The sequence below is a fragment of the Lampetra planeri genome, chromosome 14 (genome assembly GCF_965212315.1).
Source record: "Lampetra planeri chromosome 14, kcLamPlan1.2.h2, whole genome shotgun sequence".
Taxonomy (NCBI): domain Eukaryota; kingdom Metazoa; phylum Chordata; class Hyperoartia; order Petromyzontiformes; family Petromyzontidae; genus Lampetra; species Lampetra planeri.
In genome coordinates this window covers 3,182,315-3,200,609 of record NC_136120.1, presented here as the reverse complement: position 1 = coordinate 3,200,609, position 18,295 = coordinate 3,182,315, and the positions used below count along the sequence as shown (strand labels likewise).

General features: G+C 43.7%; 1 protein-coding gene across 3 annotated transcripts; it reads left to right on the top strand.

The window, feature by feature from the left end:
• Window positions 1-325: 325 nt before the first annotated feature.
• LOC144722303 (transcription elongation factor A protein 1-like) lies at window positions 326-17,102 on the top strand. 3 transcript variants are annotated; one of them, XM_078600440.1, is made up of 10 exons: window positions 326-787; window positions 4,951-5,013; window positions 6,181-6,286; window positions 10,757-10,853; window positions 12,687-12,820; window positions 13,267-13,323; window positions 13,514-13,668; window positions 14,853-14,999; window positions 16,571-16,642; window positions 16,831-17,102. In XM_078600440.1, exons 1-10 carry the CDS (start codon window positions 719-721, stop codon window positions 16,837-16,839), a joined length of 909 nt encoding a protein of 302 aa, XP_078456566.1. In that variant the 5' UTR covers window positions 326-718; the 3' UTR covers window positions 16,840-17,102. The 3 variants fall into 3 exon arrangements, with proteins under 3 accessions (XP_078456566.1, XP_078456565.1, XP_078456567.1); XM_078600439.1 differs by having other exon boundaries at window positions 338-787; window positions 12,678-12,820; XM_078600441.1 differs by lacking the exon at window positions 326-787 and adding an exon at window positions 3,939-4,010 and having other exon boundaries at window positions 12,678-12,820.
• Window positions 17,103-18,295: the final 1,193 nt, after the last annotated feature.

Genomic DNA, 18,295 nt, shown 5'->3' with positions numbered 1-18,295 from the left:
ACATACAGAGCTCCGCCTCCACACACAGAGCTCCGTCCCTACACACGCAGCTCCGCCCCCACACACGAAGCTCCGTCCACTCCACACACGAAGCTCCGCCCCCACACACAGAGCTCCGCCCACTCCACACACGAAGCTTCGCCCCCACACAGAGCTCCGCCCACTCCACACACGAAGCTTCGCCCCCACACACAGAGCTCCGCCCACTCCACACACGAAGCTTCGCCCCCACACACAGAGCTCCGCCCACTCCACACACAGAGCTCCGCCCACTCCACACACGAAGCTTCGCCCCCACACACAGAGCTCCGCCCACTCCACACACGAAGCTCCGCCCACACACGAAGCTTCGCTCGCCGCAATCCGCCCTGGGGGCACCGCTCTTTCTAAAAAAATGGCGGCGTCTCGCTGAGTGTCGCGCGGCATTGTGGGTATCGTCGCCCGCCCCGGCTCTGCGCCCCCACGGCGGCGGCGGCGGCAGCAGCAGTCGCCCTCTCGTCCGCCCTCACGACGCCGCCTCTCGCCTGCAAAGTTACTCGGCCTGCCCCGAGTTTAGCCATTCGTTGCATGTTCTAACGTAGTTTTGAAATCTAAAGTTACATCGTCAGGCCGTGTTATTGATAACGAGTACGAGGCGGCGTGGGGTGACGGGGTTGGGGTTGGGGTTTACATTGCGGCGTATTGTAGTAATTGCGGTGGCTGGCAAGACCGTGCAGCCATGGGGAAGGGAGACGAGGTGGTGAGGATAGCGAAGAAGCTGGACAAGATGGTGTCAAAGAAGATCACGGTGCGTATAGCGAGCGAGCGGACGTTCTTGTTGTCGTGTGCGTCTCTTCCCGCCTTTCATGCGCGCGTACGAGCGAGCAGCGAGCGGCGTTGGCCCCTCAACGCTGCCGTCGTTTTCCCGCCTTTGGGTGGCAGCGCCGCTCTCCTCACACTCCTCGTCTCCTTCGTCTCCTCCTCGTCTTCGTCTTCTTCGTACGGCTGATGTAGCTGCAGAGCAACGCACTACAGCGTGACAACTCAGGTGGTCAAGCCCGAGAGAGAGATGAGCGCGCCAGGAGGCAGTGGAGCTGTATCGCTGTTGACTAACACCCCCCCCACCAGCCCCTCTTACCCCCCACCAGCCCCCCCACCAGCCCCCCCCCACCAACCCCTCTTACCCCCCACCAGCCCCCCCCCACCAACCCCTCTTACCCCCCACCAGCCCCCCCCCACCAGCCCCCCCCCACCAACCCCTCTTACCCCCCACCAGCCCCCCCCCACCAACCCCTCTTACCCCCCACCAGCCCCCCCCCACCAACCCCTCTTACCCCCCACCAGCCCCCCCCCACCAGCCCCTCTTACCCCCCACCAGCCCCCCCCCCACCAACCCCTCTTACCCCCCACCAGCCCCCCCCACCAGCCCCCCCCACCAACCCCTCTTACCCCCCACCAGCCCCCCCCCACCAACCCCTCTTACCCCCCACCAGCCCCCCCCCACCAGCCCCCCCCACCAACTTCTCTTACCCCCCACCAGCCCCCCCACCAGCCCCCCCCCCCACCAACCCCTCTTACCCCCCACCAGCCCCCCCCCCCACCAACCCCTCTTACCCCCCACCAGCCCCCCCCCACCAACCCCTCTTACCCCCCACCAGCCCCCCCCCACCAGCCCCTCTTACCCCCCACCAGCCCCCCCCACCAACCCCTCGCCCCCCCCACCAGCCCCCCCCACCAACCCCTCGCCCCCCCCACCAACCCCTCTTACCCCCCACCAGCCCCCCCCCACCAGCCCCCCCCCACTAACCCCTCTTACCCCCCACCAGCCCCCCCCCACCAACCCCTCTTCCCCCCCACCAGCCCCCCCACCAGCCCCCCCCCCCACCAACCCCTCTTACCCCCCACCAGCCCCCCCACCAACTCGCCCCTCAAGCCAGTGGTTCTCAACCCCCCCACAACCCCCCCACGACCCCCCCCCCACGACCCCCCCACGACCCCCCCCACAACCCCCCTAAGACCCCCCCCACGACCCCCCCCCACGACCCCCCCCACAACCCCCCCCCACGACCCCCCCTCACGACCCCCCCTACAACCCCCCCCAAGACCCCCCATAACCCCCCCCCACAACCCCCCCCACAACCCCCCCCACAACCCCCCCCACAACACCCCCACGACCCCCCCCCAAGACCCCCCCCCACGACCCCCCTAAGACCCCCCCCCCACGACCCCCCCCACGACCCCCCCCCACGACCCCCCCCACAACCCCCCCCCCTACGACCCCCCCCCCTACGACCCCCCCTCACGACCCCCCCTACAACCCCCCCCAAGGCCCCCCACAACCCCCCCACCCCGCGCTCCACATTCCCCACTACGGATATGCGGGGCCGCCGGTTGGCTCGCGCGCTAATTGGTCGAAGCCCGCCACGCTCGGCCAATGAGCGCGCCGATGTCGGGGGTAGAGGGGGAGGGGCTTCCCCCCAATGTCTCGAAAATTCGTCGGCGCGCTTTGTCGAGGCGATGCTTTAATGTGTTCACTGTTGCGCCTGCTCCGCGGAGACTTTATTGCCTGAGCCTTTTATTTTTAGATATTTATTTTGTATACATGGTAACGCGTTATTCATATGTGCTGCCATTGCTCGATAGAGCGCGATACGTTTTGTAAATCGCGACGCCGTTGAACGTTACGATGGGGAAAGTGGCAGGACGATCGCGTTGCCAAATTTGGAACCCGTCTTGCGGAACGCGCGAGTGTGCCAGCGGCGCATGCGCACTGGTGTCCAACGCGTTGTATTTGACGCACCCCTCCCCCCCCCAAACTATGAATAGATCGGTGCACATCGCGAAATATCAGCACAGAGTAACGTGATTATTGTAAAATATCTTTCACGCGTTGCACAGCTCAAGTGCTGTGAAGTTATACAATGCCATGTTATTTGCCAGTAGTCTTAATTGCCATCGCTTGATTGTATTTCGTTTTACACTTAATTTAATAAGCATTTGTCACGCAAATGTTCAGCCCTCTGGTAAATCTACAGCTGGATGAAGTCTCGTCGAGTTTTTTACACCATTGGAACCTCATTTGCCAGTAAAAAAATATGATAATTGGTTTTTTACCTTCTATCTGGCAACAAAACGGACACCTTTTTACAAGGAGTCATGTTTGCATAGACCACAATACCTGCAGTCATAATGCAAACAAAAAACAACTCTGATAATGTATGCACTGTCCTTGAAGTTGATTGGTCCACACCCGAGACAGCTTTCCTTAGAGCCTAGTCTCACATGGGTTGGACCAGATGACGCCAAAAGGCGCACAAGGACAGTGCATACATTATCAGAGTTGTGTTTTTTTGTTTGCATTCCGACCGCAGGTATTGTGGTCAATGCAAACATGACTCCTTGTAAAAAAAAGGTGTCAGTTTTGTTGCCAAATAAAAGGGTAAAAAAACAATTATCATACCTTGGGATATTGTTAAATGCAATCTCGGAGTTTGTGTTCCACCATAATGCATTGTTTTAATTTTTTTATGAAGGCCTCTGTGGGAGCTTTGGTTTTCACTAAATCCAGTACATTTCCATAATCTCAAAAAAGTCGAGCAAAATGGATTTTGAAATATATCTTTTCTATAATTTATTGATTTTTGTGTTCCATCTTAAAACGATCTTAATTCAATTAACATTGCTCACATGGCTGGTTTGTCTCTAAGATGTCCATTTATTGTCCAGTGATATTTGTGAACAACTTGTGTAAATTTACGATAGCAAACAAATGGGTCTTTCAATTGAAATATTGTTATCGTCTTTTGAAATTGAAGCATGCGCCATCATTTCAGGACTATATTTGTTGAACTTCTTTCGCACCGTACGTAACCAACCGTGCTAATCTGAGGTGCAAAAAATTAGAGTTTTTTGCGTCTGTAAACATTTAGTGAAAAGGTAAACTAATTTTGATTCAACACCTGGTCTCCTTAACGATGTCCACAGTTGTCCTAGTGGAACATCGTCATCCTCAAATAATTTTTCTCCCTCCAGTACGTGGGATTTGGGATTTTTTTTTTTACTGAACAGATCTGTATTCATTTTGCTATTTTTATGAAAATAGGTTTCTATCTCATGGTTGCATCATGCTAAAAGTTATGAGTGATTTATAAAGTTACATTGCTTTTTTGCTGCTTTCGTGCTCCCATGCTCTTGAAATTCAGTCACTTGTGTTTTCTGATTCTCAATTTAATGTTTTTATAGAGGTCTGCATTCGTTATTTTGGTTGTAATTTTCAGCAGTTTTCTCATCTCGTTTTTCACCATGTTTTTTGTAATTTCAGATATATTTTTTACACCGTCCCTAACTTTTATTGCATTGTCCATTATAATTTTGTATCAAGGAATGTGGCTGATACCTAGTACTGTATTATTAAGTATTAGGCATGAGATACAAATGTTGGTACAGGATCTGTTTCAAGGTCAATTGAATCAGCAAATGTCACTTTTTACTCTTCATGATTTTTTAAAATACTTCATTTTCAGTTGTTAGTCCATAATTTGTGTTAAGGCACTTCTTAATGGGCGATGTATCAAGGTTTTATTTAAGGGTCTAAGTGACCCTTAAAACTCTTTGTTGTAATGGGGGGTGATATTTACTTTATTTGTCTTGAGTCATTGGTGGAAATGTGATGTTCCTGTGATGAGCAACCAGTGTTGTCTCGTCTATAACAACTGCTCTTCGATAAACACTTCGTGTTGGAGTTTACAGATTCACTTCTGAGTTTACGAATCCCAAATGATTGGTACGAGTCAACCACGACAAGCATTCAATCGTTAGATTTTTCAAAACAACCGTTATGCCCCCACCATTTTATATATATATCCTAGTCCATATAATACAATTTAAATGAAAAGGTTCGCTTGTCAAATTTGATGGGAAGGCATCTGATGTATGCAGCATATTTATTAATGTTGCATGCTTTGAATGCAGGCAGGAGCATTGGATCTTTTAAAGGAATTGAAGTCCATCCCGATGACCCTTGACGTATTACAGGTAAGCCACAAGTTTACTTATGGTGCATGCACGAACCTTGTTAAATCCCTGTGTCTCGATTCATGAGACACGTATTGAATGTAAAAATAAAAATGTGGTCTCATTTTGTCACGCGTTGTATGTCTCAATGTCTGCCTCTTGTATCCTCAACTCTGTCTGTTGTCGTATCCTCAAATCTTGTAACTGAATTTTAACACACTTTCCAATGTCGTATCGACTGCAAACTTGGAATATGTATGTCATACTGATGACAATACTATATTCTATCATTAAAAAAGAAAAATATATTTATATTTTTAAGCAATCTTTTTTAATATGTGATGTTTCGGCTTGGGTCTAATTGTCTACGCTCAACTCACGTTGCCTGTAAATCACCACAGTCCCTTACGTTATGGCAAGCTTCGGGGCCACTTCCTGGAGTCGTGGAGTTCTGCCATTACTCGTATGGTACATTTTATTAAAGCGTGTTTAAAAAAAAAATTAATGTTACTTATCTCTTGTTTGTACGGGATTTCATTTTGACCGTCTCTTCTGCCTTGTAACGTTAGTCTCTCGTACTTGTTCTGTCTTGTTGGTATTGTCTGTATGGCCTCATTTATTATGTCTAGTTTGTAGTGTGTCGAGTCTTGTTCATTTTGGCTGCTATCCTAATTGCATAAAATGTTCATAAATCTAAACATATATCGTTATATGCAGTATTCAATGCATGTATTCTGGGCTAAGGATCATGAATTGTTGTTTCAATTGATGGCAGAAAATTGTTACCTGCACTAAAGATCATAAAGACTTGTGCAGTTTAGAATGTGTGTTAACTCTAAAGTGATCTTATATTCAAATGTTCGTAGTGTTATTTTATTGTACTGTGTATGGTAAGCAACTTTTCCTGTAGTATGATAACATTTCTTACAGGAATTATTCTTTGCTATTCCAATCCCCAGAAAACCGGTTGTTGCAGCAACAATAAGCACCTTATTGAGATTGTGAAAGACGTTTAATATCTTCATATGTTGATTTTTTCAGCTGGTGGATATTTTACTTCCCCATACCTTCCCGTTCATGACATGTCTGCTGTTCAGTTTGAAATATTAATAGGTAACGAATAGAAAACATATATTATGCAGTGGAGCTTTTACAATTTTCTAATGGTTGAACTTTTCTTGTTGACAGTCAACGAGGATCGGGATGTCTGTAAACGCTGTCCGAAAGCAGAGCTCCGATGACGAGGTAACATCTCTGGCCAAGTCACTCATCAAGTCCTGGAAGAAGTTGCTTGGTGAGATTCTGCCACTCTTGGTTGGTATCTCTGTCACCTTTGAAAAAGGCAGCGTCTATAATGTAATAAAACAATAATGGACTTTTGGCAGTGGTGCACAATTACAAGCAAGATGATGATATATATCATAACATAAACATTTTTGGCAGTGTCCCTTATTCAAAGGGAAGGCAGTGTTTGACTCGACATTGCTTGAGATTGAATTTTACATGGCAGTGCCTTAAAAACGTTTTCATTTATCACGAACAATTTTGCATTGGCATTCATAAAAAAGGCTTCCCATATTAACCTCAAAGTTACGCAACTGCATAAATGTAACATTATCCCTGCAGTTGCATAAATGTATTTTAAAATCCTTTATATTAAGTTCACTTGCTTGCTTGCGCGCTTACGACCGTGCAAATCTTTCGGTCGTTTTTTGACCCACTTCCCGTGATCAAATCTAGCTGACATTTTGCACACAGACTCGTTGTGCATGACAATTTATTTTCGTGAAATTTTTTTTCCAAAATTTTACACTTTTTAGGAAAAAAAAACTTATATTTAATTACCAATTGCTTAATGGTGGCAGGCAATCATCTGACCCATAGGTGGCAGCCATCTCAAGCCAGAGGACGAGAGGACTCTAGCCGCCACGCATAAAAAGGATTTATAGTGAAAAACTTTGTTTTTACGGGTTAATTTTTTATCCTTGTAACTGTTCTACTGAACTGTGGTAGTACAAGACTTAGTGGCCCAAACCTGAACTTTTTGCAGTGCCAAGTGAGATCTCCAACTTGTAATATTTGCACTCTCTCTACTCTGAAGGAGGGCCATTGGCCGAGATATTAGTATTTTAATATTTTGCTGTTATTATATTATATATTTATTTAGCGCCTTTTCCAGGCAACATGAAAAATACACGTGCTGATATATAATTTGTATTTCATTGTAGCCTGATTTTGTAAATACTCTCACGTGTTTAAGCCACGCATGAAGTATTTTTATTGCATATTGCTACTTCAATCATATGTTTTGAGAAGGTTGAATATGATAGTTGTAAATATGTCCAGCATTGTGCCAGTATTGCTGAGACGTTCATTATTCTATTGGTGCAGCTTCCTGTTAATTTCTGCCGGGAATTCATCCAGTCTGATAAAAATAGTGTTACAGATCTTGTGATATATTTTCGTTGAGTCACTGTGTCTTGAAAATATCCAAATTGTCAACTTTAAAATACCAACAAGTGAACTGCTTTTTGTGTTTAGTTTGTTGACCTTCCCCCACACCTCTGATTACACTGTGTAACATTTTTTTTTTTGTCCCTGGGTAGTAAGTGTTATTTCTGAATTGCTTATGCCTCAAAAGTACAGAAAATGGCTATTATTCCCCACAAACTTTGATTTTGTGACCAGGACAGTGATATTTAGAAATTTACCTATTTTCAATGAGAAAACGTGGTGTGCATTTGTGTCATTCCTTTACGTAAAGTCCTGGTCACAAAACAAGTTTGTGGGGAATTCATATTCTTTGGGTCTTTCGGTAAAGCCACGTAGATAGAAAAAATAATAACTATAAAATAAAAAAAATAAAAAAAAATAAGTGAATAAAAAATAATAATAAATAATAAAAATATCACGACGTTTCGATCGCAACACGAGCAATCGTCATCGGAAGAAAAAAGAGGGGGAAAGCTGCTGAGGCAGGCTGTGTTAAAGGTTTGAAATGGGTGTAGCCCAAGGGTCATAAACGAAGTGGGTGGGGCTCGTGATGTTAAAGTGAGAAATTTGCAGGTAAATGTAAGATTGGAGAGCTACCTCCACGACGAGGGCGCGGAGGTGGACATTGTATTGTGAGAGATTAGCATGTCAATGTAAGATCGCAGCGCCACCGCCACATCAAGGACACGAGCGACGGCGGTTGTGTTAGTGTGAACCTGTTCATGTAAAATCAGAGAGTCGAAAATAACTGCTAACATTGGAAGGTAGGATGGAAACATCACAGCCAGTTATGACTTAAACTGGTTAATAACGTCCTTCCAATGATTGCTCAGTTTGTACCCATCTTCTCGGTTGAAATTGTGTCTGTGTCTATATATTTGGATGGCTTCATGAACGAATCTTTGTTGATAGCCAGTGGGTTTGCAGAGTACCTTCGTCTTGGAGAAATCAATTTCGTGTGAGCCCACCGCATTAAAACAATGATCATCCACGGCTGAGGTATTGGTCCTACCGTGTTTCAGATCTGCCTTGTGTTCACAAACACAGTCCGAGACATGTCGCTTAGTTTCCCCAATGTAGACACAGCTTAGTTTGTCGACGCCGGGGTATTGCATGTCAGAGATCACATCCTTCACAGATGGGATCAGATCACGAATTTTATGTACTGTGTTAAATTTAACCTGGATCTTGTGTTTGCTCATGATTTTGGAAATCTTTTTGGTGACCCCTGCTATGTATGGCAAGGTGATGGTTTTGATTGGATCCTCAGATGGTTCTTTCCCAACAGTTGGGGTGATAGCTTTACGGATTGTGTAGTCTGAATATCCATTCATCTTCAGGGCTTGGTGTACGTGTTCCAGTTCACTGGCTAGGTGGTGATGGTCGGAAATACCACGAGCTCTATGGTGTAGAGTTTTGATGAGGGAATTCTTCTGGGATGGATGGTGGTGGGAGTCCGGTTTTCGGTAGGCATCCATATTGGTGGCTTTCCTGTAGACAGTGTCCCATTGAGCCATCTGGTCTCTTTCGAATTAAACATCCAAGAATGGTAACTTGCCATCCTTTTCCACCTCCATGGTGAATTTGATGGCTGGGTGTATGGAATTGATGTGGTTGAGAAATTGGTTCAGAGCTGGTAGGCCATGTGGCCAGATGACGAACGTGTCATCTACATACCTCTTCCACAAGGACGGACGTAGAGTGGATGCCTCGATGGCATCCATCTCAAATTTTTCCATTAAAACATTGGCTACAACTGGAGATAAGGGAGAGCCCATTGGAGTACCTTCAACTTGTTTGTAGAATGTTCCATTCAAGGTGAAGTAAGTGTTGATGAGGCAGTGTCTAACCAGGGCCGGTACATCAGCATTTAGTCATTGTTGGACCAAATCTTCAATGATTGCAATTGTGTCAGGCACAGGAACTTTGGTAAACAAAGTTACTACTTCGAAACTAACGAGCAAATCACCGGGAGATAGTGAGATGTCCTTAATTAACAATACCAAGTGAGCTGAGTTAAGTACAGCTGTGGTGGTCTTACCAGTGAATGGTTGTAAGGTCTCAGACATAAATCGGGCCAGTTTGTCGGTGGGTGAGCCAATGGTGGAGACGATAGGACGAAGCGGTGTACCTTCTTTGTGGATTTTTGGTAAGCCATACAATCTGGGTTGTCTAGCAGCAGAGGGTTTTAAGGAAAACCGCTTGGTTTGTTCGATACATTTTTATTATATTTTTTTCTATCTACCGTGACTTTACCAAAATACCCAAATAATATGAATTCCTGCAGTCACGAAAGCTGTAAGTCAAGATTTGTGGGGAATAATAGCCATTTTCTATACTTCATAGGCGTAAGCAATAAAAAAAGAACACTAACTACGCAGGGACAAAAATCGTGTTATCATGTTTGGCTACGTATGGTGCGAAAAAAGTTCAACATGCGTACATACAAGCGGTAAAAAATTACTATTTTCATCAGTACAGTTTAATTAGGTGTTGTTAAATATGGATTGCAGTAGTCTTCTCTGGTTAAAATAAAGGATAAACATTTTAAGGATCCTATTACTGGTAGGAACCACCTGGTTCCACCAGCCCACAGGGGATTATTGTGTCCGTCCGTCGTGCATATAAAAATGGGAGGGGTGGGGCTGGGTGGAGAGGGGAGGGTGGGGAGGGGCTGGGTGAGGAGGGGAGGGGCTGGGTGGGGAGGGTGGGGCTGGGTGGGCAGTGGGAGGGGTGGGGCTAGGTGGGGAGGGGCTGGTCACCCCATGGTGCCCTTATAAAACTCAACGTTTAACCTATTTTTGCCGGCTTGTGCCCACCCTCACAGTCGGCCATATTTGCGGAATACACCACGCCGCCGTTGACCCTGGCCATTGACAGAGCAACCCAACGTTCCTACCAGCTCCCTCCGCAGGAATGTGTTTAGTTGACCATGTGGTAGACGTATCAGTGTTATTATTAACAACGTCATAGCAGTTTATTTGGATACCCAGTGCTAGTTCTGCAACAGGTGTCCCTTATTGACAGTGCCATGTAGTTTCAATGAAGCATTTACATTCATGGTGATCGTTTAATGTACAATTTCACCTGCCCAATGCATAACTTGGGAAGATGTAACTATTGCAATAGGGATGCCTATGAGTTTGACAGCACATGAGAGATATTGAATTTTGATGGGAGGGATGTCACAATCGGTTTGGGAAATTGTAGCAGGAATGTGGTACTGTTCTTTTAAAAACTGTAAAGCTAAAGCGTGTTTTTTTAACTTCAGATGGTGCAGATGGAGCCAAGTCAGGTGAAAAGGACAAAGGCCTCAGTACAACACCTCCACCGTCCTCCCAAGACTCAATGGATGGTGAAGAGGAGAGGTGAGCGAGCAACACGATAACGTCATTGTCAGCATTGGGGATGTAACAATTCACCACCTCACCCGATGATTCAGTGAATTTGCATGACTCGGCCACTTTTAGTTGCAGTCTCATGTTCTGTCACCTTTGCTATGTATCGTTAGCCTACGTGTATATTCACATCATATTCGTAATTCTTAAATTATTGATTGTTACCCACATGGTTCAATGGCAATAGTGTGAGTAAAAATAGATTTTAATTTATCATTAGCTTTATCCTTAGGAGAAATACCTACTTCAACAACCTGTCTGAAAGGTAGTAATCATGGGTGTAATGATGCGTCCGTGCATCGATTGATATTAATTATTAAGCTCACGAGACGTGCATCGAAACGCACGTTAGAATCAATAGTTTAGATTAATATATGTTGTATACAATTGACACCTCCAGCCATTAGATGCCACTTAATTTACATCAATGTCAAACAATTGATTATTGTGAGGTGGCAGGGTGGCCCAGAGGTTAGAGGTCAGAGTGCTAAGCTGGCAGAATGACTTTATCCCCTTGTGAGTAAACATACATTTTTTGGTTATAAAAAATGTTAACAAAATGAATCGCTGCCCTGTTATGCAAACATAGATTTACCAGCGAAGGGGGGGGGGGGAATAGACTTGTAGGCATTTAACAATTTCCCCCCAACGATTGATTAATTGTCTTGATTGGGGATCACAATTTTATTCAAGAACATTTCTAAGGTTTTGGTTTGCGAGTGCTTTGCATCAATGTCCACTGAATCATGTGCCTTTTTTAGTCTTCAAAATATATGCAAATGGCGTTTGAAGTCAATTTGTCTTATCTAGAATCTGATCCATATGATGATTATGGTTGATGGTAGTTAAGTCAATTCTCAATCCATCTTTGCTTGTGGTTGGTTTGCCTTGAAAATCTTTTTGTTTAACATTCGTTCACAATTTGTATTCCTGTGATAATACGTTAATGGGTTTCATTTTTTAAATGAGTGGTGTCCCCATTAAAAAAAACAGAGTAACACATGGATCAGGTAAATGCAAATCCGATACATCATAGAAAAGTTAAGTGAAATTGGGCAGGATACATGAAGATGATGGCTGACGAAAAGGGACTTGCAGCCAGGGAAATTATCGTGCCTGAGAGAATGTCCAGCACTGAGATGGAGTAATGAGGTTAGAGATGGATTGTGGCTTCGCAGGACTGGAGAGTGATGATGACTGGAGGATGCCCTTTGTACCGGAGTGGATAGAACATCACTGAAGATAACAACCAAATAATTAGCATATTAAAACCGATTCTTTGGCACATGATTCGATTGCATGCATCTGAAATTTAGTTGATTTTAGTCACTGAATTGATTGTGACACACCACGTAGGTATAAAATAAAATGTTATTTTCTACCTACGTGACTTTACCGAAAGAACCAAAGAGTATGGATTATTGCAGTCACGAAAGCTTCAAATCAAGATTACAAAAATAAATGTATAGAGCAGTTCAGCATATGATGTTTTCATATACACTGTTAGGGTCTATCTGTACCAATAATTGACTAAAATTTGACAATTATCTTTCTAATGAAAAGTGGTTCTTTGGAAAAAGGTAGTATCCATGATAACATTAGTCCTATTACCATATTTGTCAAGACAAATTGATATGGTATGCACTTTAAATATCTCCAGCTATGAAGTGAATTATTGGATCTGTAGTGAAATGAATACCCTTTGTCGTGGTGGTAATTCACCACCGCGCAGACTCTTGCGAGTGTTTTTAAATGCAATGTTGAACTGTAAGTAACGTACCATTTCACGTTGAGTTCCGGCAGTGGAGTGTGCAAGTCTGAGTCCGGGAAGTCACCTGGCACGCCTGTCGCTACGTGCTTCCCACGCGCACCTATCACGGGCGACTCCGTGCGCATGAAGTGTCGCGAGTTGATCTCAGCTGCTCTCAAGACCAATGGTAAACAGGGGCATGGGAGTGCATGGATTGTCTATGCGAGCGTACTTGCCAATTACTCCAAAGATTATGGGCAAGGGGGACCTGATCGTATGTTAACCCCAACCATCGTGGCGGCACACTACCTCGTGTTCTTATTTGTTCAAGCAACAACTCCGTTCGTATCCCTAGCCTGTAAGAATTGTGTTTATCCAGCTGTTGTAAGATGTGTTTGTGTAGTGTTTATAATTGCTATCACTTTTCATCGTAACAATATTTTGGTGCATTTCTCAGTCCATGCCGAGCTTATCACACATTGTAATTCTGACTAATCTTTTGTCACTACTACGGAAGATGGAATCTCATTCACTGCCAATCACAAGATTCACGTCAGCTTTTTGTTTTGTTTTTGATAATAAGGCAACGAGTTTCTAATACAGATACTGACTTGTTTTTTTGTCTTTTTTTAGATGACTATAACATTTTTGGAACAGATTGTGAAGAAGTGTCAGCACAAATAGAAGAATATATCCTTTGTATTTCAAGTTACACACTTAATCACACACTTGATTAACTTTAATTCCATCTGAAGCATTACACTAAGACCTATTGGATATGTAATTAACTACCATTAATGTTTGCAATATATTGAGATTTTTCGTTTACACGGTACGTTTGTGACTGAACAGCCCAGGTAAATTCTTTGACACCATGCACTCATCTTCCAAGAGATGAAGAACACAGACATGAAGTACAAAAATCGTGTCAGGAGCCGAATCAGCAACCTCAAGGATGTCAAAAACCCCGAGCTCCGCAAGAACGTCCTCTGTGGCAACATCACGCCGGAAAAAATTGCCAGGATGACAGCAGAGGTGCAGCTCCTCGCAGCCACCAGAGGGCGCTGTGGCTCTTGTCCTCATTTTAAGATTGAATGGAAAAAGTAGAATTTTTAGATACTGAATGTGAAATACATTTCCAGAAATTTCTGTTGAAACCCCTGGGTGTGGTTGGCGGAGAGCTATTACATGCTTTGTTGAGATGAACTGATTCTATACTGAGATTCTGTCAGCAGTGTAGTAGTGTATTAGTGCAAAAGACCGATGGAGATGACGGGGAAGAGTTTTTGTAAACACACAAACACAGAATGTTATCGAATGACAAGGCCATTCAACCCATTGTTGCTTGCTCCAACCAGAGCTAAAAAGCCAGATCAGCAAGACTTGTCTTTCCCACCCCCCTCAACTCCACAGTGGGTGCAAAATTGAGGCATAGGCAATGAATGGTGAATAGGAGTCACATGCAGATGTTCCTAAAATGTAACCTAATGCAGCTCGTCAGGAAATATGATATGGATTTACCATGTCAATGCATTTCGTTTAGTGTCTAGAATGTTAAAACGACTTTCAGAAATATAATGAAGCAATGCTTAATAATTAAAATGTAAACTATTCCACATGTGTAAGCCCGATCTATTCAACTGGTGGAATAACAGTAATGTGAGATCAGTATTTTGTTATTACAATCAACATTCGCAGTGAAAATGGGTTATTGAAAGCATTGGTGTAAAAATAAAATAGTGCCTGTTGTATGTAGTGAAGAAACACGTGAACACCGATATCTTTTTTTAGATGTTTATTTTACCAGGTAAGGCTTAGATATAGAGCTGTTTTTCAAAAGCGACCTTGCCACAAATGATAGCTCAGCAAAGTGGCGTATGTGGAAAGTTATAGCAGCCAAATACTCAAACGCATATTTCTAAATGTGGAAGGAAAAACCGGAGGGCCTGGAGAAAACTCCACGTGACAACGGGAAGAGAATATGTAAACTCCAAATATACAGGCGTCAGGGTGGGGATCGAACCCACAAGCTCCTGTATACCAGGCATCTCGCCACCGTGGCGGCCCATACAATACTGCCCGGTCTGCGGTACTTCGCATATAAGTAAATTACACAGTTTGTAGGGCAAATGTAAACTGTCGTTTTGACTGGTACCCAACCATGCTGTGCGCGGAGTCTTGGCGCCTACGTCAAATTGCGTTTCCTTCTGCTGTTGCAGGAGATGGCGAGCGACGAGCTCAAGGAGATCAGGAAGGCAATGACGAAGGAGGCCATCCGTGAGCACCAGATGGCCAAGACCGGCGGCACTGTGTCCGACCTGTTCAGCTGTGGCAAATGCAAGAAGAAGAACACCACCTACACGCAGGCGAGTGTCCCAGGAGGACTCCCACCGCTACAGCTCTGTGGAGCATGAACTGCTCAGAATGAACTTCAAGATTAACACACACGTAACAGACTAATCGAGATAACAGTTGTCTCTGGATGACGCTTGGTGTGGTAGTGAAGCAGGTGAGGTCCGTGGATTGTGTTTAGGTCATATGAGACACCCACATGCAGAGCTCCCAAGGTGCACTCTAGCAAGTAGGTTGTGGAAGGCTATTTGTGTGGTGTCTGGTATCTCTTGGTTTGGCTTCATGAGCAAAGCTGTTTTGTGCTACAAGTTGACCAAACATCCCAAACAAGGGGGGACCCTCTGGGAAGTATTCTTGTGACTCAGGTTTTCCTGGGTAAAGAACGTATTCTGTATTTTTACCACCCAGCATTCACCTGTTAAACTAATTTGATTGTGGGATTTAATTTGATCGGTTTTAAATAATGTTTGGACTGTAGGGGGAGTCCTATAATTGCATATCCCGGTTTATACCAAGGATGCATTGCTGAAAACCAGAACGTAAATCGAAAGGACTTTAATTGAAACAAAGAGATAGGATGGCGGAGAGTAACGTGGTACAGAACCTAAACAGGATGCTCAGTAACCCATTGCGCATTTATACTGTACCACCATCGTTGTGAAAAGTCGGTATATATTATAGATATATTCAGATATATCACCTTGTCTATTTTACTATATATATCGCGTGTTGTTTATCACGTAAAAAATGTTTACGCTTGTATAAACAATCGCCATAAATACGGTATGTGGGGTAAAAAATATTAATATGTATATGCCAACGCTTGGGCACCATCCAGCGCATGAATGTGGATCTTCGTGGTGAAGTTCATAAATCTTGAGTACGTTATGGCGAGGTACCACAGTGCGTAAAGTGGGATTGGATATTGATAAGTTTAGTACGTTATAGCGAAAGTACGTAAAACAGGAGGGCGACAATTGGGGTATTACTGTATTTGCCAAATGTCATTTCACGTAGCTTAGATTGTACATCTTGTTTCAACCTCGTGTGGGTCACAGGTGATCATCTTCTGTGGGAGGAGCTGGTACCAGTGGTCCCAAATGTTTTAAGGCACAAATATGGATGCTCATGTTCTTATAAAGGGAACAGATTGGCTGCATATTGCTATTCCAGGACACTTCACATGTTTTCACAACAATTGCAAAACCCCTAAACTGATCACTCCAAAAATATACCACCGAGCTTATTGATACCATTATTCCGATAATATTTTTTTAATGGACAAGGGAAAAGAAATATATTTGTTTTTTTAAATTAACAAAGCAATGTTGCATAATAGCATGCATAACAGCCCAAGCCAATATGTACCCCGATTTACCTGTTGTGCGTTTTGTCCATGCACACATTTCGATGTACTGTTGAATCCCCTATGAAAATTGTATTTGGAGTTTGTTTACGTAATCATTACTATGTTGTCAGCAGCAGTAATCACTTTGAAGTGCCACCATCATCGTAATCTTTGACCGATCACGTCATGTTTAAGTGTGTCATGTATATCTCACTCATTTTACCTACGTCTCTCCAGGTTCAAACGCGAAGTGCTGATGAGCCTATGACCACTTTCGTCCTCTGCAATGAATGTGGAAACCGATGGAAGGTAAGGGGGAGTCGCATTCATATCTGCAATAGATGGCATGGCGGTCTTCTTCCAGACCAAACCCTCGCCAATTTTCAACACCCATCTCGCAGTCACTGCACAAAGGTGGTGTTACAAGTATTGGTGGAAATGCTTCAGTTTTCACACACACATATCTGATGGTGCAAACACTGTGCTTTTGTTTTCAGTTCTGCTAATTCCCGATGGCCACGTGGGAGGAGAAAAATCACTGCCAACGGAAATTTGAGCAACAAAATTGGCATTTTCCAACGATCCAACATGTTGATGCACTGGAGAAATCCATCCTGTATCACGTCTAAAAGCCAAGGCTTAGTTATCATTGTTTAATTTTTTATATGTAATGAGCTGTTAAAAAACACAACTGATATTGGTTTTTAAATACAGTAATGTGACTAGCATTTTTTTGTTTAGTACCTGAAATAAAGCTTTTAACTGTTAACAGTTCCTACTGGTTTGGTTTTTGTCTCGAAAAAATATATTTCAATGTATATTGTTAGCTTAGTAGTTTTTATAAACATTTCATTACAATTCAGAATGTCGAAGAGTGCTGTATTTTTTTGTGCATTTTTTTGTGCATTTTTTTGTACATTTTTTTGTATGGAAAACTCATTGACAATGAGCACACTACCAACTACCTATTTCAGTGATGCTAGTTGTAAGATGTATAAACATTAATTTTTTGCCTTGGGAAATTTAAGTAGGTCAGCATATTTTGAAGCAAAGGCTTAAAATGTGTACGTTAAGGAGGAGTCTATAGAGGAAAATATATCGTCATGAATGCTTAATAAATGTTCAACATTCTTAAGCAAAGGCATTTGTTTGTGGGATGTCAGATTTTAGAGTTTCTGTGTATCCTTCCTAAACATTTGTCTTTTGGAAGATTGACTCTTTATCAGTGTGGTTTCCTTTTATCAGTGCAAACCACCGCGTATGGAAGCAACCTCCATTTTTCACGTTAATGTTCGTGCCAAAGCATGGGGCCCCCCAAAGTGAGGGGCCCGGGGTAGTCGCCCCTATTCGCCGTTGCCTAGGGATGGCTCTGCCTATAAGCATATGGCAACTGCACATCTATCAACAATAATTGGAAGATAAATAGTTAACTCATGCCTCCCTATGGAATTAAAATTATTTTTATATAAATCCTGCAAATGGTATGCCTATTTACATACAGTGACATTTAATTTTTTTAATCGCATTTAATCCTGAAGGTTAAAAAGGCATCTTCAGGCGTTGCACAAGAAATATACTCTGGTTCTTTCGGTAAAGTCGCGTAGATCGAAAAATCATAAAAAATCACGCCGTTTCGACCGCAACACAAGCAAATCGTCTTGGGGTGAAAAAATACAGCGGGAGAACTGCTGAGGCACACTGAGCGGTAGAAAAAGGTAGACAATGTCAAACCAACACTCCAATATTTATGCCCAATTGGCCTAGAGAGTATATTGTTGTGTGCCATTATTTAATTGGCCTTGGTGTCACGTGGCATTTGCCTACCATTTACCCCAGTGTCTAGCACTGGGCAAAGGGTGGAATTTTTTGCCATGTTTGTCAACTATTTGTACTCTTTCTTAAGTACACATTACATGGATTGGTTGTACCCTGTACAACGCCATTAGGTTTGTGTGCACTTAG